The sequence below is a fragment of the Micromesistius poutassou genome (genome assembly GCF_964030765.1).
Source record: "Micromesistius poutassou genome assembly, chromosome: 12".
In the NCBI taxonomy this organism is placed as follows: domain Eukaryota; kingdom Metazoa; phylum Chordata; class Actinopteri; order Gadiformes; family Gadidae; genus Micromesistius; species Micromesistius poutassou.
This window is the reverse complement of record NC_140282.1, coordinates 16,826,645-16,853,821: the sequence shown is the minus strand read 5'-3', so window position 1 is coordinate 16,853,821 and position 27,177 is coordinate 16,826,645. Positions and strand designations below refer to the sequence as shown.

The 27,177-nt window shown below is 42.6% G+C and overlaps 2 protein-coding genes across 3 annotated transcripts in view; one reads left to right on the top strand and one right to left on the bottom strand.

The window, feature by feature from the left end:
- The window catches only part of trip4 (thyroid hormone receptor interactor 4), a 62,826-nt gene extending 59,037 nt beyond the window's left edge, over nt 1–3,789 (bottom strand). Inside the window, exons 1-8 of the mRNA XM_084476532.1 lie at nt 3,659–3,789; nt 3,007–3,191; nt 2,775–2,902; nt 1,471–1,689; nt 1,115–1,190; nt 899–1,004; nt 430–645; nt 156–285 (exon numbers count right to left, since the gene is read on the bottom strand). Of these exons, the coding sequence (XP_084332658.1) occupies nt 156–285; nt 430–645; nt 899–1,004; nt 1,115–1,190; nt 1,471–1,689; nt 2,775–2,902; nt 3,007–3,191; nt 3,659–3,738 (1,140 nt within the window). The 5' untranslated portion in view covers nt 3,739–3,789. The remainder of the gene's footprint in view (nt 1–155; nt 286–429; nt 646–898; nt 1,005–1,114; nt 1,191–1,470; nt 1,690–2,774; nt 2,903–3,006; nt 3,192–3,658) is intronic.
- A 6,921-nt stretch (nt 3,790–10,710) lies between these two features.
- Nucleotides 10,711–26,539, top strand: mapk6 (mitogen-activated protein kinase 6). 2 transcript variants are annotated; one of them, XM_084476531.1, is made up of 8 exons: nt 10,711–10,761; nt 12,125–12,924; nt 15,119–15,436; nt 20,910–21,054; nt 21,446–21,610; nt 24,261–24,456; nt 24,577–24,694; nt 24,810–26,539. In XM_084476531.1, exons 2-8 carry the CDS (start codon nt 12,688–12,690, stop codon nt 25,929–25,931), a joined length of 2,301 nt encoding a protein of 766 aa, XP_084332657.1. In that variant the 5' UTR covers nt 10,711–10,761; nt 12,125–12,687; the 3' UTR covers nt 25,932–26,539. The 2 variants fall into 2 exon arrangements, with proteins under 2 accessions (XP_084332657.1, XP_084332656.1); XM_084476530.1 differs by having other exon boundaries at nt 10,734–10,796.
- Nucleotides 26,540–27,177: the final 638 nt, after the last annotated feature.

The following is a 27,177-nucleotide window of genomic DNA, read 5'->3' as shown; positions in this document are numbered from 1 at the left end:
AAGTGTTTTAGTGGAAATGTCGCTTGTGAAAGCTTATCAAAATGATAGTAGCAAATACAAATTGTGGAGTTGTCAAGTTGCATCTATTTGGTTGGTTTAAAACATTAAAACAACAACAAATACAATCCTTTAACCAAGGTGACTTTGACACTCACTTGAGGAGCCGCCTGTACAATGTTAGGGTTGACCAACCCTCCGAGGGTCTGCTTCCCTCCGTGGTCCACAAAGTGTGATGGTGACTTCAAGAAAGAGTCCGTGCTTATTGCCTTCACAGCCTCATCCAGCCTGCAACCATTACACGTTGTCAGAGGAAAGTCTACCTGTCTTTTTTAACCATTGTAGTTGTCCAGAAAAACACATACGGTTTGACTCAGTCAAGATAAAAATCACGATCACAAAATCAAAAGAAAGCTGGATATCTGCACTCACTTATTGTAGTACTGGCCAAAGTTCTCTCCCTCATCAAGAACTTGTCTACCAGCAAAGTCCAGGGTGATCTTCCTGTCTTTGCGCGAAGCGTGGCGGAGATCCCGTAGCTCCTCGTCCTGCTTCCTCAGTTTCTCCCGTTCGCTCGGCGACAACCACTGGTTGGAATCGGTGGCAAAGTAGTCCGACTCATCGTCCAGGACCTGGGTTCTCCTCACACTGTAAGCACGTGAAGAAACACATCAAAGATCATGATGATGAATAGATGAACAAACGAATAAACACAAACAATTTGAAACTTTGTAATAGGTTTAACACAACTGTATCTTTACGATCCCCAACGTGTATTGTTTGAAATGCATTGTAGCCAAGCCATTCTTCTGAAACTATAATCCCAACAATTGTTGCCGTTACAGAAGCAAACATTTCAACATCAATGGTGACAATGATAGCACTACGGATTCCACAATACCTGTTCTTATCATATTCCAGCAGCTTGTCTTTATGTTGGAGCGCCTTCTCTAAGCCTGCGTTCATCCGAGCTTCCTGGTGTGGGAGATAATCCCTGTCTGAGGACTCTACAAGAAACCACCCAGCACCATGAGACAAACACAAAGGAAAACATCAGCCCTTGAAACTCTTTAGGTTCGTACTCCTCAGTTGAGCTCACGCTGGTGTTTTCACCCACCCATGAGTTTCTTTCGCAATTTGAGGCTTTTGTTGGAGTCCCGCTGAAGAATCTCTTGCTCTTCTGTGGTGCACACCTTTATTTGTGGGTGAGTGAAGGTGTAATCAATTCAAATGAATATAAATAAACAGAATAACATTCACATTAATGCCATTACAATATACAATTGATATTATTCATTTGGTGAAACACATTTTTGGTACAAAATACAACAATAGAATCATGTTGCTAATAACAGCAATGCATCTCTACAGGTAACTAGATTACTATTGTTATTTTTCTTTGCACCCTCTCTCATTCTCTTCCACCGGGTTTCTCTCTGCCTACCTCTCGCCCTCTCACTCACTCTCACTCACCAGGTTTCCACAGAAGAGACACGGGCCTGAGCCCTCCTGCTCACACACGATGCGCCCGCAGCAGAGGCAGTTGTTGATGAGGTTGTGCTTCTGAGCAAGGCACTCGCAGGCATGGCGCCCCGGGAGCATGACGGACAGCTTGCCCTCACCCTCTTTAGCGTAGAGATTGACAAACTTGTTCTTTTTCTTGGCGGAGGAGGACACGCTGCCCTCTTGGGCCTGTGGATGGGAGCAATGGTGGAAATTGTTGTTTGTATGTATTGAAGCCGGCAGCCTCCTTAAAACCAGTTGCTCTGAGAGATAGATAGATAGATAGATAGATAGATAGATAGATAGATAGATAGATGAATAACTAGTTAATTATAGCTCTTCTTATATAATAGGGCCCTCGGGAGCACGCCAAGACGTGACTTTGAATCGATTGATTAAAACGTCTGTGACTGGGTTTTACTAGTTGTTCTGAACAGTGAACTATATAGTCCTTGCCATAATCAAATCTCTTTCAACAGATATTTACCATGAATGACAGTGAAAAGGGCTTCTTAAGTAAGGATCAAAGCTATGACAACATTTTAGGCAGCTATGCATGCAAACATTGTCAATGGACAATTCTTACCCATTGTTGTGTCCCATTGGTCTAATCCATTATTGATGTAGGTGAAACAATATTGTAATTTTTCAAGGAAGGATGATTTATTTGTTTTTGGGGGGGGAGAGAGAGTAAAGTTTCGATGGCTGGGTGATGGGCTGAGTTGGACTCAGTTATGGTTCCACGTTGACGCACGTCCCTTGCAGTGGACGCAAGGAGGGTCCGCAAGGACGTAATGAGTCTGTAAACCCCCTTGCGTTGCGTCGACGTGGAGCCATAACTAAGCCTTAAGTGTGCTATAGAGCACCTTGACTTGAGGTATATGTGAGTAGGCCTGGGCAATAAAACAATACATTATTGTATCGTGATAGACTTTTGATCAATATCAATATAAAACATGTTCAATATATATCGATAAGAGACTGGACCACCGAATCTAGCAGCTGGGTTTGTTACACAAACACGGTTCCATACTTATTTACAATATTTTAGTGTTTTTTCATTGTTGTGTCGACATTGGAGTATTGATCAATGAAGAACAGTGGAAGGACATGTTACGTGTTAAACAGAAGTGTTTAAATCCAGCATGGTAATTCCTAGTCTTTTTAGGTCATTCAAATTATCAATAGCTATGGATATCGATCAATATGATCAAGTTATGTCGTGATATGTCTTTCAGCCATATCGCCCAGGCCTATATGTGAGCTGTGCTTACCTTTATGAGGTCAATGGGGGTCCTGACAGCCTCTGGCTCAGGGTCCGCTGGGCTCAAAGTCATGACCTCCTGCTTGTTCCGGCCCTTCCTCTTCTTTTTCTGAGAGTCTTTGGTTATGTCAAAAACGTCTGGGCAAAAATAACTTGTGTCAGTACTATGTGTAAAACATAAAATGTGTCAGTGAATGTTAAAGTGTCTTAATGTGAATAATCATTAAAACATTACTACTAACCATCTCCCATTCCTGACTCCTTTGGAACGAAATGAGCAGGGTTGTTGTCTGTGACGAGCCTCTGGGTCCTCTGCCATCGGATCAGGAGCTCGTCAATAAAATGTCTCTTTCTCCCGTCTGTTCCTTGGATCAGGTCTCCCACATATTCCTCTATCTCTTCCGCAGTCTCAATGTCTAAAATATATCTGGAAAGCACAATGACAAGATGTATGTGCGGTTGTGAACAATCAAAGCATTGCCAATGAGCTACACTTCTGACAACCAGTTCTGACAGCTAACATAATAAATCTCAAGTTATTATATTATAAACATCTAAAGTATGCAAGAAATCTGTCAAGAATATAAAAACGCTACGAAACGTGTGTTTAAACAGTGTGTAAACTTTAACCTGACGGATAATACAGCTGTTTAATCTGAAGCAACACCACTGCATATGTACAAAGAAGGTTAGAATCAAAAGACAACTTAAGTCGAGTTTCGATTTTTATAATGGATAAACATCTAACGTAAGAGGGTTGTGTTGAACGTTTCCCAAAGTGACTGGTGGGGATTATTTGTACACAAGGCAGCCGTTCATCTCTGCGAATGTAACGCTACTGCTGCTAACGAGCTAGCAGACAACAAGCAGACAGCTTCCTATCTTATCACTTACCGGACAATGTCATCGCATGCCTCCAGCCCGAACTTGTGGTGTAACTGGTCGACACACCAGCTAAGCAAAGCATCTGACATTTCAATAACGAGAAGAGCCAAATGTAAAGTAGAAATATATTTCTTTCTCAACCGGCAATAGTGTACCACGTCGCAACACAAAACGTCTTCCTGTCTAAAGCAGAGTACTAGTGATCGAAAGTTCCGCCCCGAACAGACGCTCTTTCCCAAAATAAAACTGGAACTGAAATTTAATATTCTGGAAAATATAATATAAAGATATATTGTAAATATTAGACTTAATATTAAAACGTCCAATAAATACAATAAGTGTGCTAGTACGTTATGCTATGTACGTTGTGGAATATGTACCGATTCCGTATGGTCACTGGGTGGCAGTTTAGGAACACATTCTTCTTTTGTCAGGCTATTGAATATAACGCCCAGTATATTTGAACAGATTTTGTTAGCTCACTATTCACAGAAAATGGCAACGGTATTTTACAAATTCAAACATTAAGTAGCTAGGACATTTATTTATTATGAAAAATGGAAACAACCAATTTAAAGCATACAAAGACTTCTTTAAAAAGCTTAACAATGATTGAAAATTGATTTTTACAAAATACAAAATATCTAACTTCAAATGATTATGCCTCAAGAAAAAAAGTCCATAATGGGTGATGTTTCTTTTAGTTGATGGTTATATTGTCTTTGATAAGACAATTACCATATTGGTAAAGTAGATACATTCTTTATAGAGGCTATGTGAAGATATTTTGTGCTCACACAAACAAACACATTAATTCAATGTGAAACACATGACTCACTAAATTCAACAATAGCATTAAAAGGTTAGTACAGAAGGATGGGTAATAATGAATGTTGAAAACAATAACAAACAAAAGTCTGCAATTCATTCTCCATACTCGACGTAATTGATCTCCATAAAACGTAATTGATAAAGCAGTTTGTGTTTTGCATCTCTGTCTATAATGCAAAACTGGAATTTTATATCGTAATATTATCATACAGGATGTTGTTATTCATAATAAATGATGCAATACAGAATTATACATAGTAGTATCATATTGTATGCCTAGATACATGTTATACAGTTGATCAGTCTAAGACATACAGTAGATATTGCTGGTAAATTAATCCATGTATACATAATGATTATTAGACTGCCTGGTATCCTACATCAAAAATGAAAGTTATCTGAAAGTTATATGAAACTACTTGAATTTCAGGTTTAATGAAAATCCATGTATTTCCAAAAATGAAAAAGCAACCAAAAAATGGTCACAGTTCTCATTGCTTCATTTCCCCTTTAATGTCAAATGTATATGTACATGTGCAACCTTTGTGCGGGATACTGGCAGCTAGCATCAGCATCTTTAGTAATGGCCTCGAGCTGTGTGGAAGAGAACCATTAGAAATGTGTGTTAACCTTGGGCTGTGCTTCAAGTTTGCTCCAAGTCACTTACCCATTTTGGCACCTTGCCTCCATCTGGGTCATGGTGGTGATACTGTAGGACCAGTACTGTTGCTATTACTGAAAGCCCAACGATGACCATGGTGGTGGAAAAATACTCAGCTACAAACTGGAGAGAGATAAGAAGAGTATATTAGCTCTGTATGTCCTTGGTGTAGGGGCCCTGATGAAGTCAGGGCTCCTCCACCACTTGCCCTCATGTCTGAGTGTCAACATACAACATACTTGTTGTATGTTGTACGTCCTGGCACTTAATGTACGCACTTCTTGTATGTCGTATTATGTTATAGTACTTAGTTACGTAGCATCTTATCCTAGCTATCTTTGTTGTATACAGGGAATTGCTTTAACTAGCGATTGTTAGCGCTTGCACTTGGTTCTATGAGCATCCTTACTGTACTGACAGCAATATATTTTTTCACTTTCTTATGACAAATGTACTTATTGTAAGTCGCTTTGGATAAAGGTGTCTGCTTAATGCCCTAAATGTAAATGTAAGTCATACAGTACATACCACTATGTGTTATGCATTAACACAAGTTGCTGAAGGGTGGTTGTCAGTAAGTAATTCACAAAAGACTGCCAGTAAGAACATTCTTTATGTCTAATATATTTAAATATGGAATTTAATAAATGGAATAGGGGCTTTTATCTAGCACTTCGTTTTCATCACATTCATCCATCAGACATGATGGCATCTTTCTGTAGCACAGTAGGAGTGAAGGTTACCTATTAAAGGCACTGAGGAGGTGGCAGGCAGCATGAAGACGGTGAGGGAGAGAAGAACCGTGATCCCTCAAGATCAAGAAGCAGTCATGCTCTCATACTCCTCTGATGGCTGTACCTCATTGAAGTCATCACCATTGCCATGGAAACCGGTGCTGAGGAAAAAGCTGGGGCTGTTATGACTGGAGCAAATTAGTGGAACATTGACTACAGTGTTAGTGTTTGAAACAACACAATGCAAAGGTTTTAAAATAGACACCTCTCCTGCTCATGATTCATCAGGAGCAGGAGAATAATACACAGCACACAGCACACATACTGCTTTCACAGAAGAAACATGTCATTCCTGGTGATTTTGGCTGTTTTGTACTGAGAGCTACCTTGATCTATGAATACAAATGTCTTGTATACATACAGTATATATATATATATATATATATATATATATATATATATATATATAGTAAACCACTGTGCTCTATCAAGGAGGAGTAAGAGGAGGGGGCTGTTGAATGCCAGTGGGATGTACATCCTCCAAGCCCATGTTTATTATTCACCCGACAGCTGACTGACAATGTCAAACTAGTGGTGTCAAAGTGATGTTTGTGAAGTGAAACATTACTCAAACCATTTTCATCCCTCTTTCTTTCTACTAGGACCATGTCTAGTGAATCATTACTCAAACCATGTTCGTCCCTGTTTCTCCTAGGATCATAGCTATGCCTTGCCTGCTTCTCCTACTGCTCTTAAGGTCAAAGTCAACGAACATTTGGCAAGAGTGGAAAGTCTGGAGCGAGAGAAGAAGAATGCCATGTCCAGAGAAAATAGGGCAAAGACCACAGTGAAGGGTCTTTTCGGGGATTTGAGGGAAAATAACCTCATTAATGAAGAGCTCAGTGAGAAGCTTGCATTCTACTCAGGTAAGACAAAATGAGCACTTTGAAATTCATGTACATGTTATTGTTACTCTCTTTATTAAACTCCTTGGTTATTATAGACTTTGATCTTAAGATGGACTTTGCGGCAAAGCAGGGCCATGAGTACACACAGGACTGCAAAGAGTTTGCACTCATGCTCCATCTACATGGTCCAAAGGCATACAAATACCTTAGAGAGACTCACCATTTTCCCCTCCCACATCCACAAACATTACAAAGGTAGGTAGGCTTAATGTTGTCCGATTTAATTTTTTTTACATTTTTAAATACAGATGCCAACACGTTATAGCTTCTTCTCAATATTTTTACAGGTGGCTGCGTTCGGTGGATGTCAAGCCTGGCCTGAACCAGATGATGCTGGATATGCTGGAGAGAAGATGCCAGGGAGACCCGGCTAAATATGGATGTGTTTCACTAATGTTGGATGCCATGTCCATCATAAAACATGTGCAATACAATTCACATACTGAGTCAATGTCCGGATTTGTAGACATGGGAGATGGAAACAGTGAGACTGATGTTGCTTCTGAGGCTCTTGTGTTCATGGTGGTTGGCCTACAAGGACATTGGAAGGCTCCCATTGCATACTTCCTGACCAAGTCGCTATCTCCAGAACCACAGAGGGTCCTTCTCAGTCAGGCTTTGGAGGAGCTGCATGCACGGGCATTCGGGTGGTTTGTCTAACAATGGATGGGCATGCCTCCAATGTCAGCATGTGCAACCAACTTGGATGTGAGCTGAAGGGGGACCCACAAGAGCCGCTTCAGACCAGTTTCCCACATCCGGTGACTGGCGAGAAAGTTTTTGTAATGATGGATGCTTGCCACATGCTCAAGTTGGCACGTAATATGTTGCGGGTAAATGATGATCGTTGTACACCTATTTCTACAATTTATGCCTCTGCTGCTAAAAGTTATCTAAATATTGTGGTCTGTCCATTTGCAGTTATGGCTGGACGTGATGATCATCATTTTGCTATTTGTACTGGTTTGAGCAGTGACTGATTCTTACTCTGCAGGCATACAGTCCAATTGCGACGACCACCGGACAGATCCATTGGAGGTACATCAATCGTCTCCATGATCTGCAAAAAGAGGATGGACTGCATGCTGCCAATAAAATCACAGACAAGCATGTCTACTTTAAGAACCACAAGATGAGGGTGAACCTGGCTGCACAGACACTGAGTCGCTCCGTGTCAGTGGCTCTCCGCACAATGAGGGATCTTGGCTACTCTCAGTTTAAGGACTGTGAGGCAACGGCAGAATTCATTGAGGTAATACAATTAGTGATTATAGAACCAAGTACCTGTTTCTTTTTTTTTAACTAGTGCATGCCCGTCCATCCATCGAAGTGGTAAAGCTCTGTGAAATTTGCTGTAGTACAAAGCAGACCTATGGAAAGAAGGAAGTCAAGCAAATACTAATACTTGCATGTTTAGTGTTGAGCATACAGTTTAGAAATATGTACCTGATACCTTATGATTTACATGCCGATGTGTCTTTATAGATTATTGACAGGCTGTTTGACACAATGAATGACGCAATCCTCGGGCCAAAGGACACAAAGCTCCCTTGGGTGCTTTTAATTGGAGAGGAAAGCATTTTTCTCTAGAGCCAGGGAGTACTTGCTCACTTTGGTGACAAAAGATGGAACCCCCCTTCACCGGTCTAAGAGGTCAATTCAAATAGTGTTTGTTAAGTTCATGACATGAGTTCTCCGATACATCGCGTTCCTAAGATGCTCCGTCGTTCCCTTATGCATCAAGTTCCTAAGATGCTCCTAACTGCTTCAGTTTTGTTTCTGTAGGAATTATCTTGTATTCGGTGTGTTTCAGGTCCTACTAAATGGTATGTATTACACAACACCAAGTACATGTAGGTATCAAAATGGTAGGTATTGGTATAGGTATTTTAGTGTTGTGCATGTGTTCCATTGTTCCAAGTTATTGTTCCAAGTTATTGTTCCATTGTCTACAAGAATGGGTTATTACACATTACCGATGGATGTGATGGAAAATTAAATTACTGCTTTGGATGAACAAAATCACATGGTGCTTTGTTGGGGTGTCTTGTTTTCCATGATCAGAGTAATACAACTTTTTTCTTTTGCAGGTACTTGTCGGTCATCGGATTTGTCATCAATATCGACACTATCATGCGCTCACCTACAGGTTCAGCCAGGATCACTCGGATATCCTATTTAACTCAATCAGAGCGTCAGGTAGGGTTGATCTTTTAATTGCAATAAATTCTTAAAATAGAACTAATGAATATCTTTGTTGTGTCTATGTGAATAATGTATGTATTGTGTGCCTGTTTTCCATACAAGGCGGATGTAATAATAATCCCACGGCACGCCAGTTCCAGGCCACCTTCCGTCGTCTGATGGTTCGGTGTGGTGTCTCACCTGGTGAGACAGGCAATGTGGTAGCCCAAGATAACACTGTGACCCTGTCTGCTGTGGAGATGTCCTCTGCTGAAACTGCTGAAGAGCACCCAACTCCGTTCGTCAACATTTCGGCCCCTGTGTCTGACCATAGTTATCTCCCCACTCGGTTTGGTGGACTGGTGGAAAATGCTCTGGTCTACATAGCAGGATTTGTATTCAGGCAGATTATAAGTCTGGTCACTTATAGCATATAAGAATATTATATTACTGTTAAGCCAACTATGAATAATAAAACACGCCAAAACATGTGTCCTTTATCATAGCTACACGTATGACAAAAGAAACCGCGTGAAAATCAGTGGTATTCAGTGAGGTAAGATTAATTACATGCGCTGACAGTTCATTGCTCCTGCCAAACGAATTGTGGAGCGGATCACCACTCCGAGATGGCGGCCCCGCGTCTCGGTCAGCGCCAGTAGGCAGTAGCGGTCGATGCTGCGTCTACCATGCATATAGCGGCCTTGTTATTGTTTCACGTTGTTTACAACTTACTTCCTTATTCAAGTGGAGGTGTTCTACAGTGGAGCTCCCAGAATCCCAGAACCCCCAGAACCCCCCATGAGTCTGCAACCAGACACCCTCCTTGCATTTGTATGGTACATCTCCCAGCTTTCTTGCGGCATTTCACGGATGCACGCCCCCTTTTGGTCGGTCCCACTAGTCGGGATTCTGAGAGAAGAGACCACCGGTCTTTATTATTTAATTCAGATGGACGGGTCACGTGTGATATGGCACATTTCTAAGAGAACGCTTTCTGCTGATTTTGAAGGTCTATGCGGCGTGAAGGGACATGACAAAAGCAGGACTTCTTTCTAAATCCTCATTCCTGAAAAACCTACTCTGCATTTATAGGCAGAGATAGACAAAGCCAACTGTATGATTCTAAGCAACCCTATGTACAAAAAAGAACCAAACGAGATAATACACATACAATACATAGTGCGTCTGTACAGTATTTTTGGACTGTTTTTTACATACGGCAGGGGACCTACCCCGCCGGGCCGTGGTTCGTGCTTTTGGCATCGATACCTTATACACCCATGATTAATAGAACAAACACATAAAGAACCCGGTATTCCGTTTCATTTCTGGTCGTGACTTCTGATCAATGTATACACTAGACTTTGGTTATCATGGTGCAGAATCCGTCGGTTGTCACCCGTCAAACAAACGTGCTCCTTAGTATTGGTATTATTTTAGTTTTGTCCATAAAGACATCGAACTATATATTTGCAACTTAAGCCATTCAAAATACTAAATATAATTATAGATCCGCGTGTTTTCTGTCGTTATTTTTTACTATTTGTTATTTTTTGGTTGGTTATATTATATTATATTATATTATGGTTATTAAATATTACGCTGCTTCTGCTACCCCCAGCCCTGTCGCTCTCCCACCGTCCCCGAGCTCTGCTCCTGGCGCAAACAGCGCCCCCAGACCGAAGGACGAGTACGACACATACGCGGGGAGCACATTCAAACCTCCACTGGGTATGATCATCTATCCGATGTCACAATTGTGCATTGTAAGTGTTTGTGATATTGAAATTCCGGGGTTACAATAGTCGCATCGTGTGTAAATACGGCGAAGCGGACGTATACGGTTTGTCTTTTGTTCCGTTTGTGGACGATCGTCTGCTTTTTAGAGGAGGAGTGACCACGTAGTCTGCGATGCTAACCTTGCTAACAGCCGACCCCTTTGTTCGAGACTTGGTTGCTGCTTATTTGTATGTGTTTCTACCCGCTACCAGTTATGTGGTTTGTCCATGAGCGTTGTTTCGATGTTATTAAGCCACTGCGATTGAGTGCCATCGTCTGTTTTCTACACCTCAACTAATAAAAGGCAGTAATGTTGCCAATGCGCCTCCATTCGAGGCTATCTCTGTGTAGTCACACGCCGTCATCGCCGCGCTCCTCATTCATGGTTGAACTAACTACTTTTTTCCATGACCAACAATGTCTGCCTGTTATATATGACCTGAACCCAATGTTGGCACTTGTTGTGTGTATTGTTTATTCACATTTCACCGATACTTTGAAACCGGACTAGCGACACCATAATGGAGCGGGGGGGGGGGAGGGGCTTGCGAGTTGTTCCATGACGCGCTCTTCGGGGGTTGCTGCTACCGCCGGTACGTCCGACTCGCTCTAGCGAGAACGTGACGTAATTTCCTGGCTTGCGGCACGTATAGCTTCCCCGTTTCTCATTGGCTGGTCGTTGTTATTGTTAGCCACGTAAGCCTCTTTAGCAGACCCAGCTCGAAAACAAGCAACACGACTTTACTTTTGTATTGCACGCCACACAGCAAGACCGTGCATAAATTGGTGACCGGAATGAAGTAGCAATGTAGTCAAGTGTGTACGAGTGTTTAACGTCGACGTTAAAATGACCAACATGATACAAATACAAAGAAAACAAATCTCTTCACGGGCGCAGCCATTTTTGTTTCGAGTCGTACGGTCGGCCGCAGTGAACTCTCTACTTTCAGAATAGTGAGTGGGACCGACCAAAAGTGGGCATTTGAATTTCCTCCGTGACATGCCGCAAGAAAGCTGTGAGATTTACACCTTACGACTTGCACGTACCAGCGTGCCATACAACGGGATGGCACCAATTGTATGGCACGAGTAGCACCAGTTGTAAGCTCCGGTGCCCGTGTCTCTTTGTGCTTCACTTACTATTATGGTAGCCATGCACGGTATTAAACACCAAATACAGGATATATATTTTCCGTTTTCTCATCCAATGAGCATTGCAACCCACTCGAGATATTAAAAGTGTTTAGAATTTTCAGAGACTTGAACACCAATTTCTTAATAATTTTACTCCAATGTTTTCCCTTTTGTGTTTCAGGTAATGCACTACTGAAATGGAGGATAGTTTTGACTGCGACTGTGGTGAGCTTGAGCCACCTGATCATTGAGGGTGGAAAGACTTTTGGAAAACTTAATGTCGAACACATTTCAGATATACAGATAAGATAGGCGAATTGCAAGGATATTTTTAAGAAAGTCCTTGGACATTGCCCTTTTGGCACTCTATTGTGAAGCTGCTCAGGACCAGTCCCACAGTGAATTTATCTGCACTTTGAGGATGCATTCAACATTACATGGGCTCAAATTCCATTACATTGCAGTTGTTAGAAGTTTATTTTGCATCAACACATTTTTTGCCTAACTGGACGTAAACATTGCTTCCCTTTTAATACAATGGGAAGACGACTGACCATTGATTAGTGTCCAGTATTTGGGTTGTGGGCCTTACGAGGAAGCATACCTCCTCTGCAAGGTATTTTAATAATCTTCAAATAGGAATACAGTAAGCCACATTATTCAGTTTGACCGTTTTTTCATTGGACTTAAACTGGTCTTGGTTAAAGTTAGTGACCACAGAGTGGTAAAAGCTCATAACTCAAAATGGCTGAAAAGTTTGAGTCCCTGATGAACATACATGGCTTTGACATTGGTCCTCGCTACATGGACCTGAAGCCCCTAGGCTATGGAGGTAATGGCCTAGTGTTTTGCGCCGTGGACACAGCATGTGACAAATGTGTCGCGGTCAAGAAGATTGTCCTCACCGACCCCCAGAGCGTCAAGCACGCCCTCCGGGAAATTAAAATCATCCGTCGCCTCGACCATGACAACATCGTTAAGGTAAGAACTTGGGCTGCATGATTCTGGATAAAAAAGATGGATAAGTTTTTCTTATTCAGAATTGAGATCTAAATTCTCTCATGATTTGATTTTGATTTCAATATACATTAATTGCCCTAATTTACCTGATGCAGAAGACAAAGCAACCAAAAATATGAAATATGACCAGCACATCAACTTTGGTAAAAAAAAACCATCATGATTCTGATATTAAACATAAACAATCAACTTCAGTGACCTGTCTTCTCTTAGGGCGTATTCACACCAGGAAAGTCCTTTAGTTCGCTCTCTGGTCCGGACCAAAATATAATATTTATTTTTTGGTTTGGTGCGGTTCCATTTCACATTGCTTGGTTGTTTGCCAAGAACATAATATGTGAAGTTGTTCATCGCTGATTGTTTAGGTAGTGCAACGTTTGTGAAATGGTTGCGGGAGGGAATTTTAGTAGGGCTTCTCTAGGGTGTTGGTCATTTTCCTAAATCCCTTGTGTTGATGAGTGAAATATATTGATTGCCTCTGTAATTGCCTTATGCCTCATCAGACCCACCAAACACGTGGCCTAGAGTGTGACACTCAAGGCCGCCTCTCATTTACTTTGTATTGGATACGTGCTCGCATGGGGCTAGGGATTGTAGGAAGGCTATGTGAAGGTGTGTGCAGGCAGGGGGGATCGTGGTGCGTTGAAAGGGGAGGGGGAAAAGTTGAACTTCAGTTAACTTTATGCAAATTAAGACGTCTTGCAGAGCGTTTTCGGGCCATGTGATTTTGACAATCAACAATCAGTGAGTACTGGCGGACTATACAGACTTGTGTTGAATGTCATTTCCTGGTTTTAAGCACTTCCATCACCAAAGTGATAAACTCCCAGAAGCAGCCATTAGAGAGGGTTATGATATCTAAATAAAAAATCAATAACTTGATACAAGGCAGTCATAGACATGTCACCACCATCACCTTCTCCCATTGAGTTTTCTTATTGTTCACTTCAGTGCGCAGGTCGTAGGAACGTATGCATGTGGGGAAGATATAGGGGAGGGAAGAGGTGGTTCAATAAGTTAATAATAAAGCTACCCTGTCGTCTCGATCATTACACTATAGAAATATGTTACATGGTGTCAGAAGTGCTGCATCATATATGGTCCATCCTTTCACCAAAATATCCAATGTATTGAAGATTATATTATAATGGAGTTTCACTTTTTGATCCAAGTGTAAAATAGAGTAGCGAATTGCAGTTCGCGAGTGAGGGGGGGATTACAATAAATTAGTGAGCATTTGGAGCCTTCTATGATATGTTCATGTTTTGGAGATGTTAGTTTTTGAGGTCTGTCCCTGTTCAATAAGAAAGTAGTCTATCCCACTTGAGGGTTTACATACAACTGCCCACGTCATGTTATCAAACGCAACCTATATCCACATACCACGATGCAAGTAACATTGGATTGTAGCGTTGACTGCTGTAGAGATGAATGATCAAGGTAACAGATGGCAACAATTGTAGCTCTACGAATTATGTTAATTACTATGGATGCAATAAGAGGATGGTGTGTTGAGAAATGTTAATAGGCTATTAATTCCGCCATGTCCTACAACATGCACAGTAATGTGACCCATGGATACTATGAAAAATATGCTAATTTGTGATAAGTTAAACAGATTTATTCACAGGCTAAAGCTGTTCAAAATCAACTGTGGGAAGATGAGAATAAAAAAAGTTTCTAACCCTTTCACAAAATGGAACAGTCCCATTCAGCTCCATGCTTATTATTTTATAATTGCATGGCGTTATCAATGTGTAGTTTATATGTAGAATGATGTTTCGTGGGTAAAGTTAATATCGATGTCATCGCATATGATGTCATATTGTCCACCCCTTTATTGTCATCATGTACAAAATTTGAATCGTTGAGTCAAGTCTTCGAGTGATTGCCTACTTGTTGTTATCCAACAGGGAAACTACCTCAAAAACAAATGTCTCCAAAACATGGATGTATTGAAGAAGGCACACCCATTCATCATAATCCCCTTCAACCAATAATTATTGGAAATGACGTATATTCGCAGCGCAGCTGATCTAAATTAGTGACGCAACATTTTTGTCCGTTATTAAGCCTTTTATCATCTTGTATTTGTCTCGGTCTGGTGTAAAAGGGCCTTTACACTCATGCTTTTTTTTTTGTTTGGATATTTTAGGTGTTTGAGACGTTGGGCCCCAGCGGTCAAAGGCTAACGGAGGACGTGGTGTCTCTGACTGAGGTCAACTCGGTATACATCGTGCAGGAGTACATGGACACGGATTTGTGTAAGGTGTTGGAGCGGGGCCTCCTGTCCGAGGGCCACGCCAGGCTATTCGTATACCAGCTGCTCAGGGGCCTCAAGTATATCCACTCTGCCAACGTGCTGCACCGTGACCTCAAGCCCGCCAACCTGTTTGTCAACACAGAGGACCTGGTCCTGAAGATCGGCGACTTTGGCCTGGCACGTATCATGGACCCACACTACTCTCACAAGGTAGGACAGCGTGCCAGATGTGCTATTGCTAAACGCCTCGTTGGCATATGACCACTTGCTGTGCTCGTTTGTCTTTCCGAGTTTTCTGTGATACATTCTTTCATATCTGACTCTTGGTGTGATGTCACACCAAGAGTCAGATATGAAAGAGACTCTAACCCTGGGTGGCAACAATCACCGTAAAGTTACACTATGTGTGTGTGGTGCTTGGGTTATCGGTCTATCACTCTGGCCAAGGCCATAATATAGACTGTAAATGTGTATTGCAGTGGTGTAAAGGGGGCTCAGATCAAGAGTTTTTGGAACGATCTATTTGATGCCTTCTATTTATCGTGTAATCAAATTAAATTGGCATATGTAGATCGGAAGTAAGCAGGTCTCCCAAGTTTTTGTCCCGCTATGACCACAGGTCGTGGTCAAACCTTAAAAACTGTGCCCCTCACCCCGTTTTATAAAAATAAAAAAAAATAAAAAAATCCTCAACAACCCATAATGTCCGGCGATCCATAAGGTCCATAGGGATAGATTTTGCTGTACCTTGAAGGTTTTGGAAAGCCTTGAAAAACCGACCTGTAGACCCAAATGACCTGATATGGTCCACATACTCTGCAGAAACTGCAGAACCTTATGGCATTATTTTGATTATGTAAAAAATATTCTATTATGTAAATGAGCTATTAGGTAAATGGGTCCTAGGGTCATTTCAAGTTTCCACCTGTTCCAGGTGCTTAGCTAGCTATTTTTATAATGTAATGTCAATGTGGGAAAAACTTTGACTTCAACTCTTCCGAAGGCGAACAACTCAGTTGTCAAAGTTGGTATGCGTACAGAAACCATGCCCAAGCAGGTCTCTAAAAAGTAAAGGACTTCTTTGGCACCATAACTAGCAATTAAATAAAAACTATTGGTCCCATTGTTCCATCCATCACAAGTCTGCTTCAAAGTGGCCCAGGGACTAGGGGCTTGACATGCTCACGGATTAGCCTTGATAGCTTTAGCTTGTCAAAGAATACTTTAATATCCCAGAGTTGGGCAATTTGTTTGGTCAAAGTGCAGCACATATAAGACACATAGGCATACAAGTAGATTACCCCCCCCCCCCACACACACACACACACAAACCATTTAGTAATAAATAGTTAATTAAAACTGCGCGCAGTGATGAACGGGACCTCGCGCCGGCTTGCAGCCGCCACTACGAGGTCCCGTTCATCACTGCGCGCAGTTTTAAAAAAAAATCGCGCCGGCTTGCGGCCGCGTCACGTGCCGTCGTAACATGTCTGCTGGCAAGATGTGCACATGTTAGGACCGCACGTGACGCAGCCGCAAGCCGGCACGAGGTCCCGTTCATCACTGCGCTCAGTTTTAAAAAAGCGCAGTTTTAAAAAAAATTCGCAAATTTATGTAATCTGTAGAAGCAGAGGTGCCCTGTGGTGTCCTACTGATTGTTTTGACATTAACATGTAAGACCACATTTAACTGAATTACATGTTGTAACAACTTTAACTAACATTATTAACCCTACATCAACGATCCGATAAATTCCCTAGGAGGAGTTCGTTCAAATACAATGCGAAAAAGTGAAATTCCATTCAAAATGGCCAACTTTGACATCACGCCACGGACACGCCCTTCAACGTACAGTCACAAATAGCACGGCGTTGGTTCAGCACCACTTCATGACTGTACTGACCAATTTTGAAGCAGATCCGATAAATTCCCTAGGAGGAGTTCATTCAAATACAAGGCAAAAAAGTGAAAAAAATTCAAAATGGCCGCCAAAAGTGAAAATTAGAAATGCAAATAGCCGACTTCCTGTGGGGTTTGGGGCATGGGTCCAAGAGGCTTTTCTGTAGGTATGGGCACATTGTACGTGAATACTGAGTTTCATACATATAGGTGAAACGTGGCGCAGGGGCTGCTTTTTAAAGTTCCTGTAGGGGGCGCTACAAAAAATAGAAACACGAATTTTGGTATGTGAGCTATCGGCACCAGTTTACACGTGTCCTGTGAATTTCATATTCATAACTATTACGGTGTCCGCAGAGTGATTTTGAGCCTCTGGCGGCCATGTTGTATTTTAAATCGACTTAATTTTTGGTGAGCAGTTAGAACCTTGGTACCTAATGGCCATTGAGTTGGTCCCGCTCAAATCAAACATTGCGTCTATGAACTGTGGCTATTTTAGTATCGGGCCACGCCCACTTCGATGCCACGCCCCATTTGAAAAATTGTTGACTCAATCTTGTTCAGAATTTGATTGTGAACAACTTTAGTAGAGAGGTCCAACACCATAGGAGTCCAATTAATGTAGATATGTGCAATTTACTAATTTTGGGGTGAAAAACACACCCCTTTTTGAACTCAATGGCTCATGGGTACTTTGAAATTTATCCTACAGACTAATCCTTATGTCAGATTGAAGATAATGGGCCATAGATGATATCTGCCAAAGGATTTATGTCAACGTCGAAAAACCTGGGATCCTTGGGGAATTTACTGTTTTTAACTAAATTCAAAATGGCGGGAAATCTGGCTACCGGAAGTGCTAAGTTAGTATCTGCAAATTTCTTCATTATGAGGATTTGCATATGTGTGCAAAGTTTCATGAGTTTAGGTCCAACCGGTGACGAGTTATGCTTGTGCAAACGTTGAAATTTTGGCATAGTTGGTATAGCGCCACCTAGGGGCGAATGTGAATTTGAGGGCTAGAATATCAAATTTTTCACCAGTCCCACAAAATGCACCAAGAAAAAATGAGTTTTCGAATATGTGCAGGGGGGGAAAAATGCAGTCGAAGATGAGGGAAAATAAGAATAAGAATAATAAACACGAGGGTTTCAATAGGGTCCTTGCCATGTTTGGCTCGGTCCCTAATAAATAGTTAGGTATGAATACATACAACTCACAGCCATCCCCCACTTACACTGTCACACAGTAGAAGGCTTGAAACACATAGGCCTAAAACAACATTTCATAATTAAAATAACAATAAAAGAAAAACACAGTGTTGCAAGAGTGGACAAAACAATTCATTATCTTGACCTGTGTCTTTCATTAAAAAGGCTAATGGCAGAGGGGACAAATGACACGCTAAACCTTTTGGTTCTAATTGACCTTTGCAGCAGCTTACTGCTGCCACAGTTGCAACAATTCTAAAATAATACAGTCCACCCGAAAGTATTTAAGCTTACGTAAAAAGAACATCCGCTGTTGTCATTTTTTGTAGTACATATCTCAAATTTGAGTTGGTCATCAATTTCAATGCCTAGATATTTGTAGCTACTAACCCTCTCAATTGGCTTGTCATTAACAACGCTGCTAGGGATCTCACTTTTATGGCGTCTAAAATCTATTACCGTTTCTTTTGTTTTATTTGCATTAACAGCCAGGAAGTTGTCTTTACACCAATTGGTGAAGTTACTCACCTCTTTCTCAAAGCCGGTTAGCTCAGCGCTAACCAGCTTTGAGGAATTCAGCATGCTCACGGAATAATGTGCTCACGGAATATATCTGAGTGGCGCACCCGATGAGTCATGGAACCACACGCAAACATGATGTATTCAGGTCACGGACAACTTATACCAAGAACAACAATTCACTTGCATCTTTCCCAGTCCACAGATAACACAAACTCACAGGCACGTATTTAAAATATAAATATATGAAAATATTAATAAAGGGTCAGTGAACCCAAACCCGTTCATCTTTTAGAATTATAGGTGTAAATTGTTATGTTTTTGCTGGTCTCCATCAACCAATATCCCAACATATTAATAGCGATGGAGCAATATGTCCATCATAGTGATGGAGCAATATGTAAGGGATAATGTATAGAACGCCCCTTCAGGGCGAAGCACGACACCTCCGCTTCGCATCAGTGTCCGGTTCGCCCTGTCGGGGCTCATTTCCAGATAATGACCAGCGACGTTCTATACATTATCCCGCTTATTACATGGCTACTTGCCAAAATGAAAAAAAAAAACTTCACACAGTGTGTCTTTTTACAATTTATTTGTAACCGGTATTCGTAGTGTTGATCAGCAGAGAAATAGCCTGCCAAAGACGTTGACGCTATAGTGATATAGCCATAGCAATGTAAGGAGTGGATTGATTAGCCCACCCCACCCCCCTCCCCCCCCAGTTGTCTCCTCCACTTGACACTTTTATTGTTCCTTCCTTCTTTCATCTTGTGCTCGTGGTAGGATTAGCCTTCCTTCTGGGATAGAACATTTGGTGTGGAAAGCTTATTTTTGGTCGAGGGGCTGTTGAATCTACTCTGTGCGTGATCGCCATGCCACCTTTTTTGGATATATTCTTTTTGTTTCACACTTCCTTTGAAAGGTTCTCTGGTTTAATGGATTGTGTTATTTAAGACCCTTCTGTTCTTTGGTAGTCGATATATGGTGCATTTGGAACATTTTTAACTCAAGTGTGGTACACTCTGAAGGGGGGGGGGGGGGGTCTGGGCTGTTTTTGTTGGGTTTAATAGCTAGTGGTTTGAGAACATTGAAATGGTTTTGGCAAAAGGAAAAGTCGTGGTGGCATGGAAGAGGGCACTTGTTCTCTCCTTGCACATGAATCCTGCATTCCCAATCGCTCCTGCTCACATGCACAGTTTTGACCCACTTTCCCAGCTGGCAACAAAGTTATTATGGCCCAACCAGGCAAACGGGTCATAGCCCTTTTAAGCTTAAGAGCCCATGAAATGTTTCCTTTGTTAAGTGTTTACCCTAACTAATCAAAGCCTTTTTACTAATTGGAAGGCTATCCATTTGGTTTCCTGCTGTCAAGAACACTTTTCACTAGGGGTGGCAATTGGTAAAAACAATTCGATTGTATTGCAATATTTGGGCCACGATTCAATATTATTGCGATTTTTTATTTTATTTTATTTATTTTTTACAGCAAGTATTTTGATTCTGCGATGTATTGCAACATGTTTCCCTTATTATTCAAAGGCATTACAAAAAATGAGGAAAATAAGACTGATCAACTCACTTCAAATGTCACATTTAATTCTGTGAACAACATTATCTTCTACACATTAACTGAAGTGCAAAAACTAGGGTAGTGAGAGGGTAGTGTAAAAACTTTGTCATTGAACATTCAGGACACAGGACCGTAGTAAGAGACCTCTCACATGAATGCTGATCTCCCAGCACATAACTTAAAATTATTTAATTACAAGAGTAACAAAGCAGACATAATATAGTAACATAAACCTGAGAATAATCATATCAATAAGAGTTACTTAGAGCTTCAATCAAATTGAGAAAAATAAACAAATGTGTACTGCTAGAGTCCAGTCCTGTTGGCTGCAAGGTCATCAACCAAAATGTTAAATTCATTTGGGAATATTGGCTTTTTTGTTCAGAAAAAGGAGTTGGTCAACATGCTATCAGAGTAAACTAATATTGCATTACTTTGCTCTATATCTCTATATCTCCCCCCCCCCCCCCCCCCCCATCAGGGTCATCTGTCTGAGGGCCTGGTCACCAAATGGTACCGATCTCCCCGGCTGCTGCTGTCTCCCAACAACTACACAAAAGCCATCGACATGTGGGCCGCTGGCTGCATCTTCGCCGAGATGCTCACGGGGAAAACGCTGTTTGCGGGTCAGTCCGCTTTGCTCGGCTCTCATCCTCACACCCACTGGAGAGGCTTCACTTGCAGCCCTAGACAAGGCTTGGGTTTGCTTTTGACTAGATGTAGTGCTCCACTCTCCAAACAAGAAATGTTGCCTGTTGAAGTAGTCGGCCCCTTTGCTTGAAGTGTACTTTTGGGCCTGTGCAGCTTTTATTGATAAAACAGTATGCCTTGCCTTGTCTTTATATTAATATATTTATGAAATTTAAAACATGTGTCCAGTAAATATAATCAGTGTATCGGGTACAACCCTCTTAATGTATATGATTTTTAAAGTCAACATGGGCTTTCAAAAGCCTTGCTCCACGATCATACGATGATGGTTTCCCTTTCTCACTTTCCTCTGTCCGTCATGACCAGGGGCCCACGAGCTGGAGCAGATGCAGATGATCCTGGAGTCCATCCCCGTGCTGCGGGAGGAGGATCGCCAGGAGCTGCACAGTGTCATCCCCGTTTTCATCCGCCGTGACATGTCCCAGCCGCACACACCCCTCGTGAAGCTGCTGCCTGACGTCAGCCCCCAGGGTACGCTCGCACGCACGCACACGTGTCTGTGTATATGTGTCAGTGTTGTCATGACACTGGACTTTCTAACTTCGATACAATACCTCGAAAAATATAGAGTTTTGATACCACAGAGAATACATGACGCAACATTAAGGGTAGGGGGTGTGCAGTATAAACGGTACAGAGAGTACACCGGTGTGAATTTGCGCCACGGTTAGGGATTTTGACGTTACAGTGTAATCGTTAGACAGTGTTGTGTTGTTACGCGTTTCAAAGTAAGTAATGCCTAACAGTAACATGTAACATAGGGTTAACAGATTTCCTGAAATTGAAACGGGACACTTTGCATGTGACCGTAGTGCTCGTGCATGTGAGGTCATAGACGCAGAAATTAGGCTAAATTTCAGCACGTAGGACTACTGCTCACAACATAGCCTTATAGGGAAATATCATGTATGTTTCTGGTAGGACTATTTATACATTTAAGAGAAAATGAAAATACATTGCATGAGTTTTGTGTGTGACTATCATCATTTTCATTTGGTAACGGCCTGCTGCTGTGGAATTGCAGACAGGTGGCATCAAAATTGGCCCGTGTAACAAGCCACGCTTTAAGGTTCCTCTTGTCAGTCCAAGTATTGTTCATTATGGAAAAGATCCGCTCAACTGGAGCATTTGTTCCAGGCAGACACATGGCAAACTGACAAATTAGACATATATTTTTTCATATCATGTTGGCTGACAACGGGGGACATTTCATAGTGGTTGGTGGAAACCGGGACATTTCGGCGGCCCGACAATATTCCATTCGCAAGCTCTCATTCCGAACGGTACGCGACAGGCTGGTAGCGTGGAGAGCGATCATGGCAAGCGAGAAGCAGCCAACACTAACTTTTGAGGGATGGAGGTAATTTCATTACTTCAAACTCGTTGAAACTAAGGGGAGGAATGTGTGTGTACGGTGCACACTGTGCCCTGGCCAGAAACGTCCATCACGGAGACATGGCTGAAAGTGCAGCACACAAGGAAGAGACCGGTGCAAATTCCATTACATGGTCAGTCATGGTTTGGTTTTAAAACGTCAGACACCGAGCAGAAAACGGTAATCTGGAAAAGAGATGGAACTTGAGAAAAGATTTTGCATTTTTTTCTATTGCAGTTTTGCTCAATAAATGTTCTAAAGATACGTCTATACTATGTGAAATATACCCCTTCAGAAGAATTTATATAGAAATTGGAAGATAAAATGAACATACCGTGATATAACCGTTACCGTCTATGCTTCAAATCATAGTGATATTTTTGTCCATACCGTACAGCCCTAATTAAGGGCATACAATTGATGACATTATTGGTTAATGTTCTGGGCCAGGGGAATCGGGGAGTGAGTATATTGAGTATATAATGAGGGGAGTGAGTATATTGCTCCTTCCCAGAGTGACTCACTGAGCAAATTCAAATTGAGAACTCTGGATTTCCAGGGTACTTTTCTAGGCCTATTTTCAGAAAATAATTGACCCAAAGTAACTCCACAACTGCAAGGGCTATTATTGGTACCAAAAGAAAGATTGTTGTGCAAGTGAAATATTCTATATGGTTAGAGTGAATAAAGCTAGAACACCGCATACGTGGAAGATTGATTTTCCACCTGAAATAAATGTCATGGTTTAGAGTGAATACCACCATTTGCATTATCAGTTGGTAGCCCTTAAGTACTATGAAACCCATTGTACAATTTGGACACTTCACCCCTCTATTGAAAGGCCAGGGCAAATATATTTGCATGATACCAAGCCAAAAAATCGCAGTTGCACCATATGGCCACCAGATGGCGATGAAGGACATGTGTTCTGATTGAAGGCAATTATCCTATTTCCTCAGAAACCCTCTATTAGCCATTGATTGTAAAGAGCATGTTTAGTTGCAAAATATGGCACGACAATGGATTATCCGTTTCTGGTGATTTTATTAGGGATGCACAATAACTTTTTAACCGATACCGATTACTTTTAGCTCCTAAAGGCTAATGATAACACACACACATACATATATGATCATCATGACCTAAGATCATGACATTAATACTATGAACAAACCAAAAAACCTTTGGGTTTTTATTCACACTTGATGCCCGATATGCGGACATCGGTGTCGCTCAGACATCACGCCAGGAGTCGTGAGATGTTTCTGAGGAAATAGAAGGTGGATTTGGTGTTGTTCTTGATGTGGGACCATAAGGAGAGAGTGGGGTCCAGGATGATGTTATGCGGAAATAAGATTATGTAAAAGCACCGCCATTATTCAATCAACCCCTAGTCTACTTCAGAGAACCCGAGAGACATAAAATGGTGCCCATGAAGGACCCCACCCCCTTTTAGGTCATGTGGAAAGTTTTGTCTTGATAGCTTACAAAATGATGTCACACGGTTAGTAGTGCTACAACAAAACCGTTTTCCCCACGCTGCCGATACAAAATGCAGAGGATCACGTGACTTCCAAAAATGCAGTTTGCATTAAAACGGAACAGGACTTGACTTACTGGCAAATTATCTTCTAATCACTCGCCACTCACAAATCACCAAACACACTTATTTGGCCATGGTAAAAGATTGAGATCGCACCGCCGCTGCTTCTTCTTTAATTCATCCCCGTTCTGTTCACCTTGCAGCGCTAGATTTCTTGGAGAAGATCTTGACCTTCAACCCCATGGATCGCCTCACGGCGGAGGAGGCCATGGCCCACCCCTACATGTCGGGCTACTCCTTCCCCCTGGACGAGCCCATCGCCCTGCATCCGTTCCACATTGAGGACGAGGTGGACGACATCCTGCTCATGGACCAGAGCCACAGCCATCCCTGGGACAGGTACGCAACACGCAACACACACACACACCTGCATCTACAATCTTAGAAAAATAATTATCCATTGAAAAAAAAAATGGGACAAGATGAAATACACTGAGGCTGGTTGTTTCTGACCTCCAGGTACCATGACAGCCAGATGTCCGAGGTGGACTGGCATCTGCACAGCACCCACGACCCGGACGAGGTCCAGTTGGACCCACGGGCCCTCTCTGACGTCACGGATGAGGAAGAGGTCCAGGTGTGTAGGAACACACACAACAAAGTAAACTCACCGTAACCCTGTTATGGTGAGTGTGTGTGTGTGTGTGTGTGTGTGTCTGTATTTGGTTCCTAAACGGTTCTTTCTGACGCAGGTCGACCCCCGTAAGTACACTGACGGCGAGTGGGAGAAGTTCCTGGACGAGCCGTCCTACGACCACTCGTCTCTCTTCCCGGCGGAGAGCCAGTGGCACGACGAGGACGAGGACGACGACCACCACCACCAATATCACCACTACCACGAGAACAAGTACTGTGACCAGGAGTGCGGCCGCAATTGCAACTACAAAGCCGCGTCGCCCTCCTACCTCGACAACCTGATCTGGCGCGACAGCGAGGTGAACCACTACTACGAGCCCAAGCTCATCATCGACCTGTCCAACTGGAAAGAGCAGCAGAGCAAGGAGAAGGAAGAGCGCAAGGCCAAGAGCAAGTGTGAGGTGAATGGCCTGGTCAAGGCCCAGATTGCCCACAAGGAGGGGCTGCACGACCAGGGCCCCTTTGAGAAGGACAGCGAGCAGGAGAAGCACCAGACGCAGGTCAACCCCGCGCCGCAGAACCAGGGCTTTGACTTTGACTCCTTCATCGCCGGCACCATCAAGCTCAGTCTGCAGCCGGAGCCCCTCCAGGAGGTGGGCCTCCTCAACGAGCTCAACTCCTCCGTGTCCCAGCTGGAGGCGTCACGCTCGGCCTCTGTGCCCAAGTCCATCAGCCAGGAGAAGGAGGAGAAGTGTCTCGTCAACCTGGCACAGCTGGGTGGGGGCGGAGGTGGTGGAGGTGGGGGGCCTGGGGAGACGGCCAAGCCCCTCAACCCCTGGGGGTGCTTCGGAGGTGGGGAGCCGGCGGATGACAGCGGCCGGCTGATCAACGAGGTGTGCTGGGATATTGGCAAGGAGGAGCAGAAGCCGACCCCGTACACGAGCTACCTGGACCGCCTGTTCAGCCGACGGGAGGAAGGCGGGGCGGGGGAGACTCCCGACGGCCCCCCGCCCCCCGAGGAGCCGTCGGAAGACAAAGAGCGGGAGGCGTGCTTCCTGGGCAGCAACGACAAGTTGGTTTTTAATGTTCAGCTGGACTCTCTGGATCTGCCCGGCTTCAACTGCTCAGACGACCTGCCGCTAAAGTCCATCCAGGCATCGCTGGCACCAGCTGCTGTCAAATGCTCGCCGCAAATTGCCCACAAGACCTACAGTAGCATCTTCAAGCATCTAAATTGAGGAAGATTAAAGCAAAACGGAGGCACATTTAAGAATCTCCACACAGTGCAACGTCTAGGCAGTTCTATAATTTTTTTTTTTACCATAGTAATGTATTATTTTACTTGAATCAATTCATTACGTTTTAATGTATAGTTCATTTTTTTTTTTTCTTTTATATAAACTTAGTAATTGACCACTCTGAGCCTTGTACGACCGACCTTTGTGGCTTTCTGTCCGTTAATTCCCCATCAGTAAACTTGGTATTCACACACAAGTACTGTAGACTAGCGGGGGTGTCTATGCTCCAGGCCAGGATGGGAGACATTGCATTGATATAGTTGCTGTGGAAGTTCTTCCAAACCCAAAACGCCTTTATTTTTATTTTATCTTTTTGGTATGAAAGACATGGTGAGGTTTTTTTTTTTTTTTTTTTTTTTTTCAGTGTATGTAACTTATACTTTTCCCAAAGAGAATTTCCTAAACAGACCTTTTTCATACTGTAAATTGTTATTTTGACACATGATGCCAGCAGCAACACTCTTGTAGACGTGTAATTGTGTTCTCTACCTCAAGGTGAGCTCCGCGAGACACACGCTTAGTAGTAGTCGTGCTTCACACTCAAATCCCGTCAGCACAGAGTGGGGGGGGGGGGGGGGGAGGGGGAGGGGGGGGGGGGGTGGTGGTGGTGGTGTGTGTGTGTGTGTGTGTGTGTGTGTGTGTGTGTGTGTGTGTGTGTGTGTGTGTGTGTGTGTGTGTGTGTGTGTGTGTGTGTGTGTGTGTGTGTGTGTGTGTGTGTGTGTGTGTGTTAGCGTTTTAGCACAGCGAGGTAGATACTTATTTATTTCGAGAAGACAAGATGCAATATTTATTTTTAGGCTAGTTAAATTTTTTTTTTTGCTCCATGTGATTTTATTGGACAGTTGGGTAGTCAACCTTCCAGTTGTTTTTATAACAATATTTTTGCTATGTGTTTATCATTTCTTATTTTCTTTGGCTTCCAGAAGAAGAAATTGAAGCCTTCCATCAGTTGTCCCCCAAATAGTCATTGTTATTTTTGTTTTTACTCAATTTATTTGCTGCATTATGTATTTCAATCATTTGTGGAAAAGAGTGGGCCCAAGAAGGAAGGAGAGGGGGCAGTGGGCTGTAGAGTAGCTCAGACAAGTCTTAACTAAACAAATTTAAATGCATTAAAACCGAGTGCATGGATACTCAGAAGGTACAAAACTAATTGTGAGTTATATTGTACATCATTCATCTTATT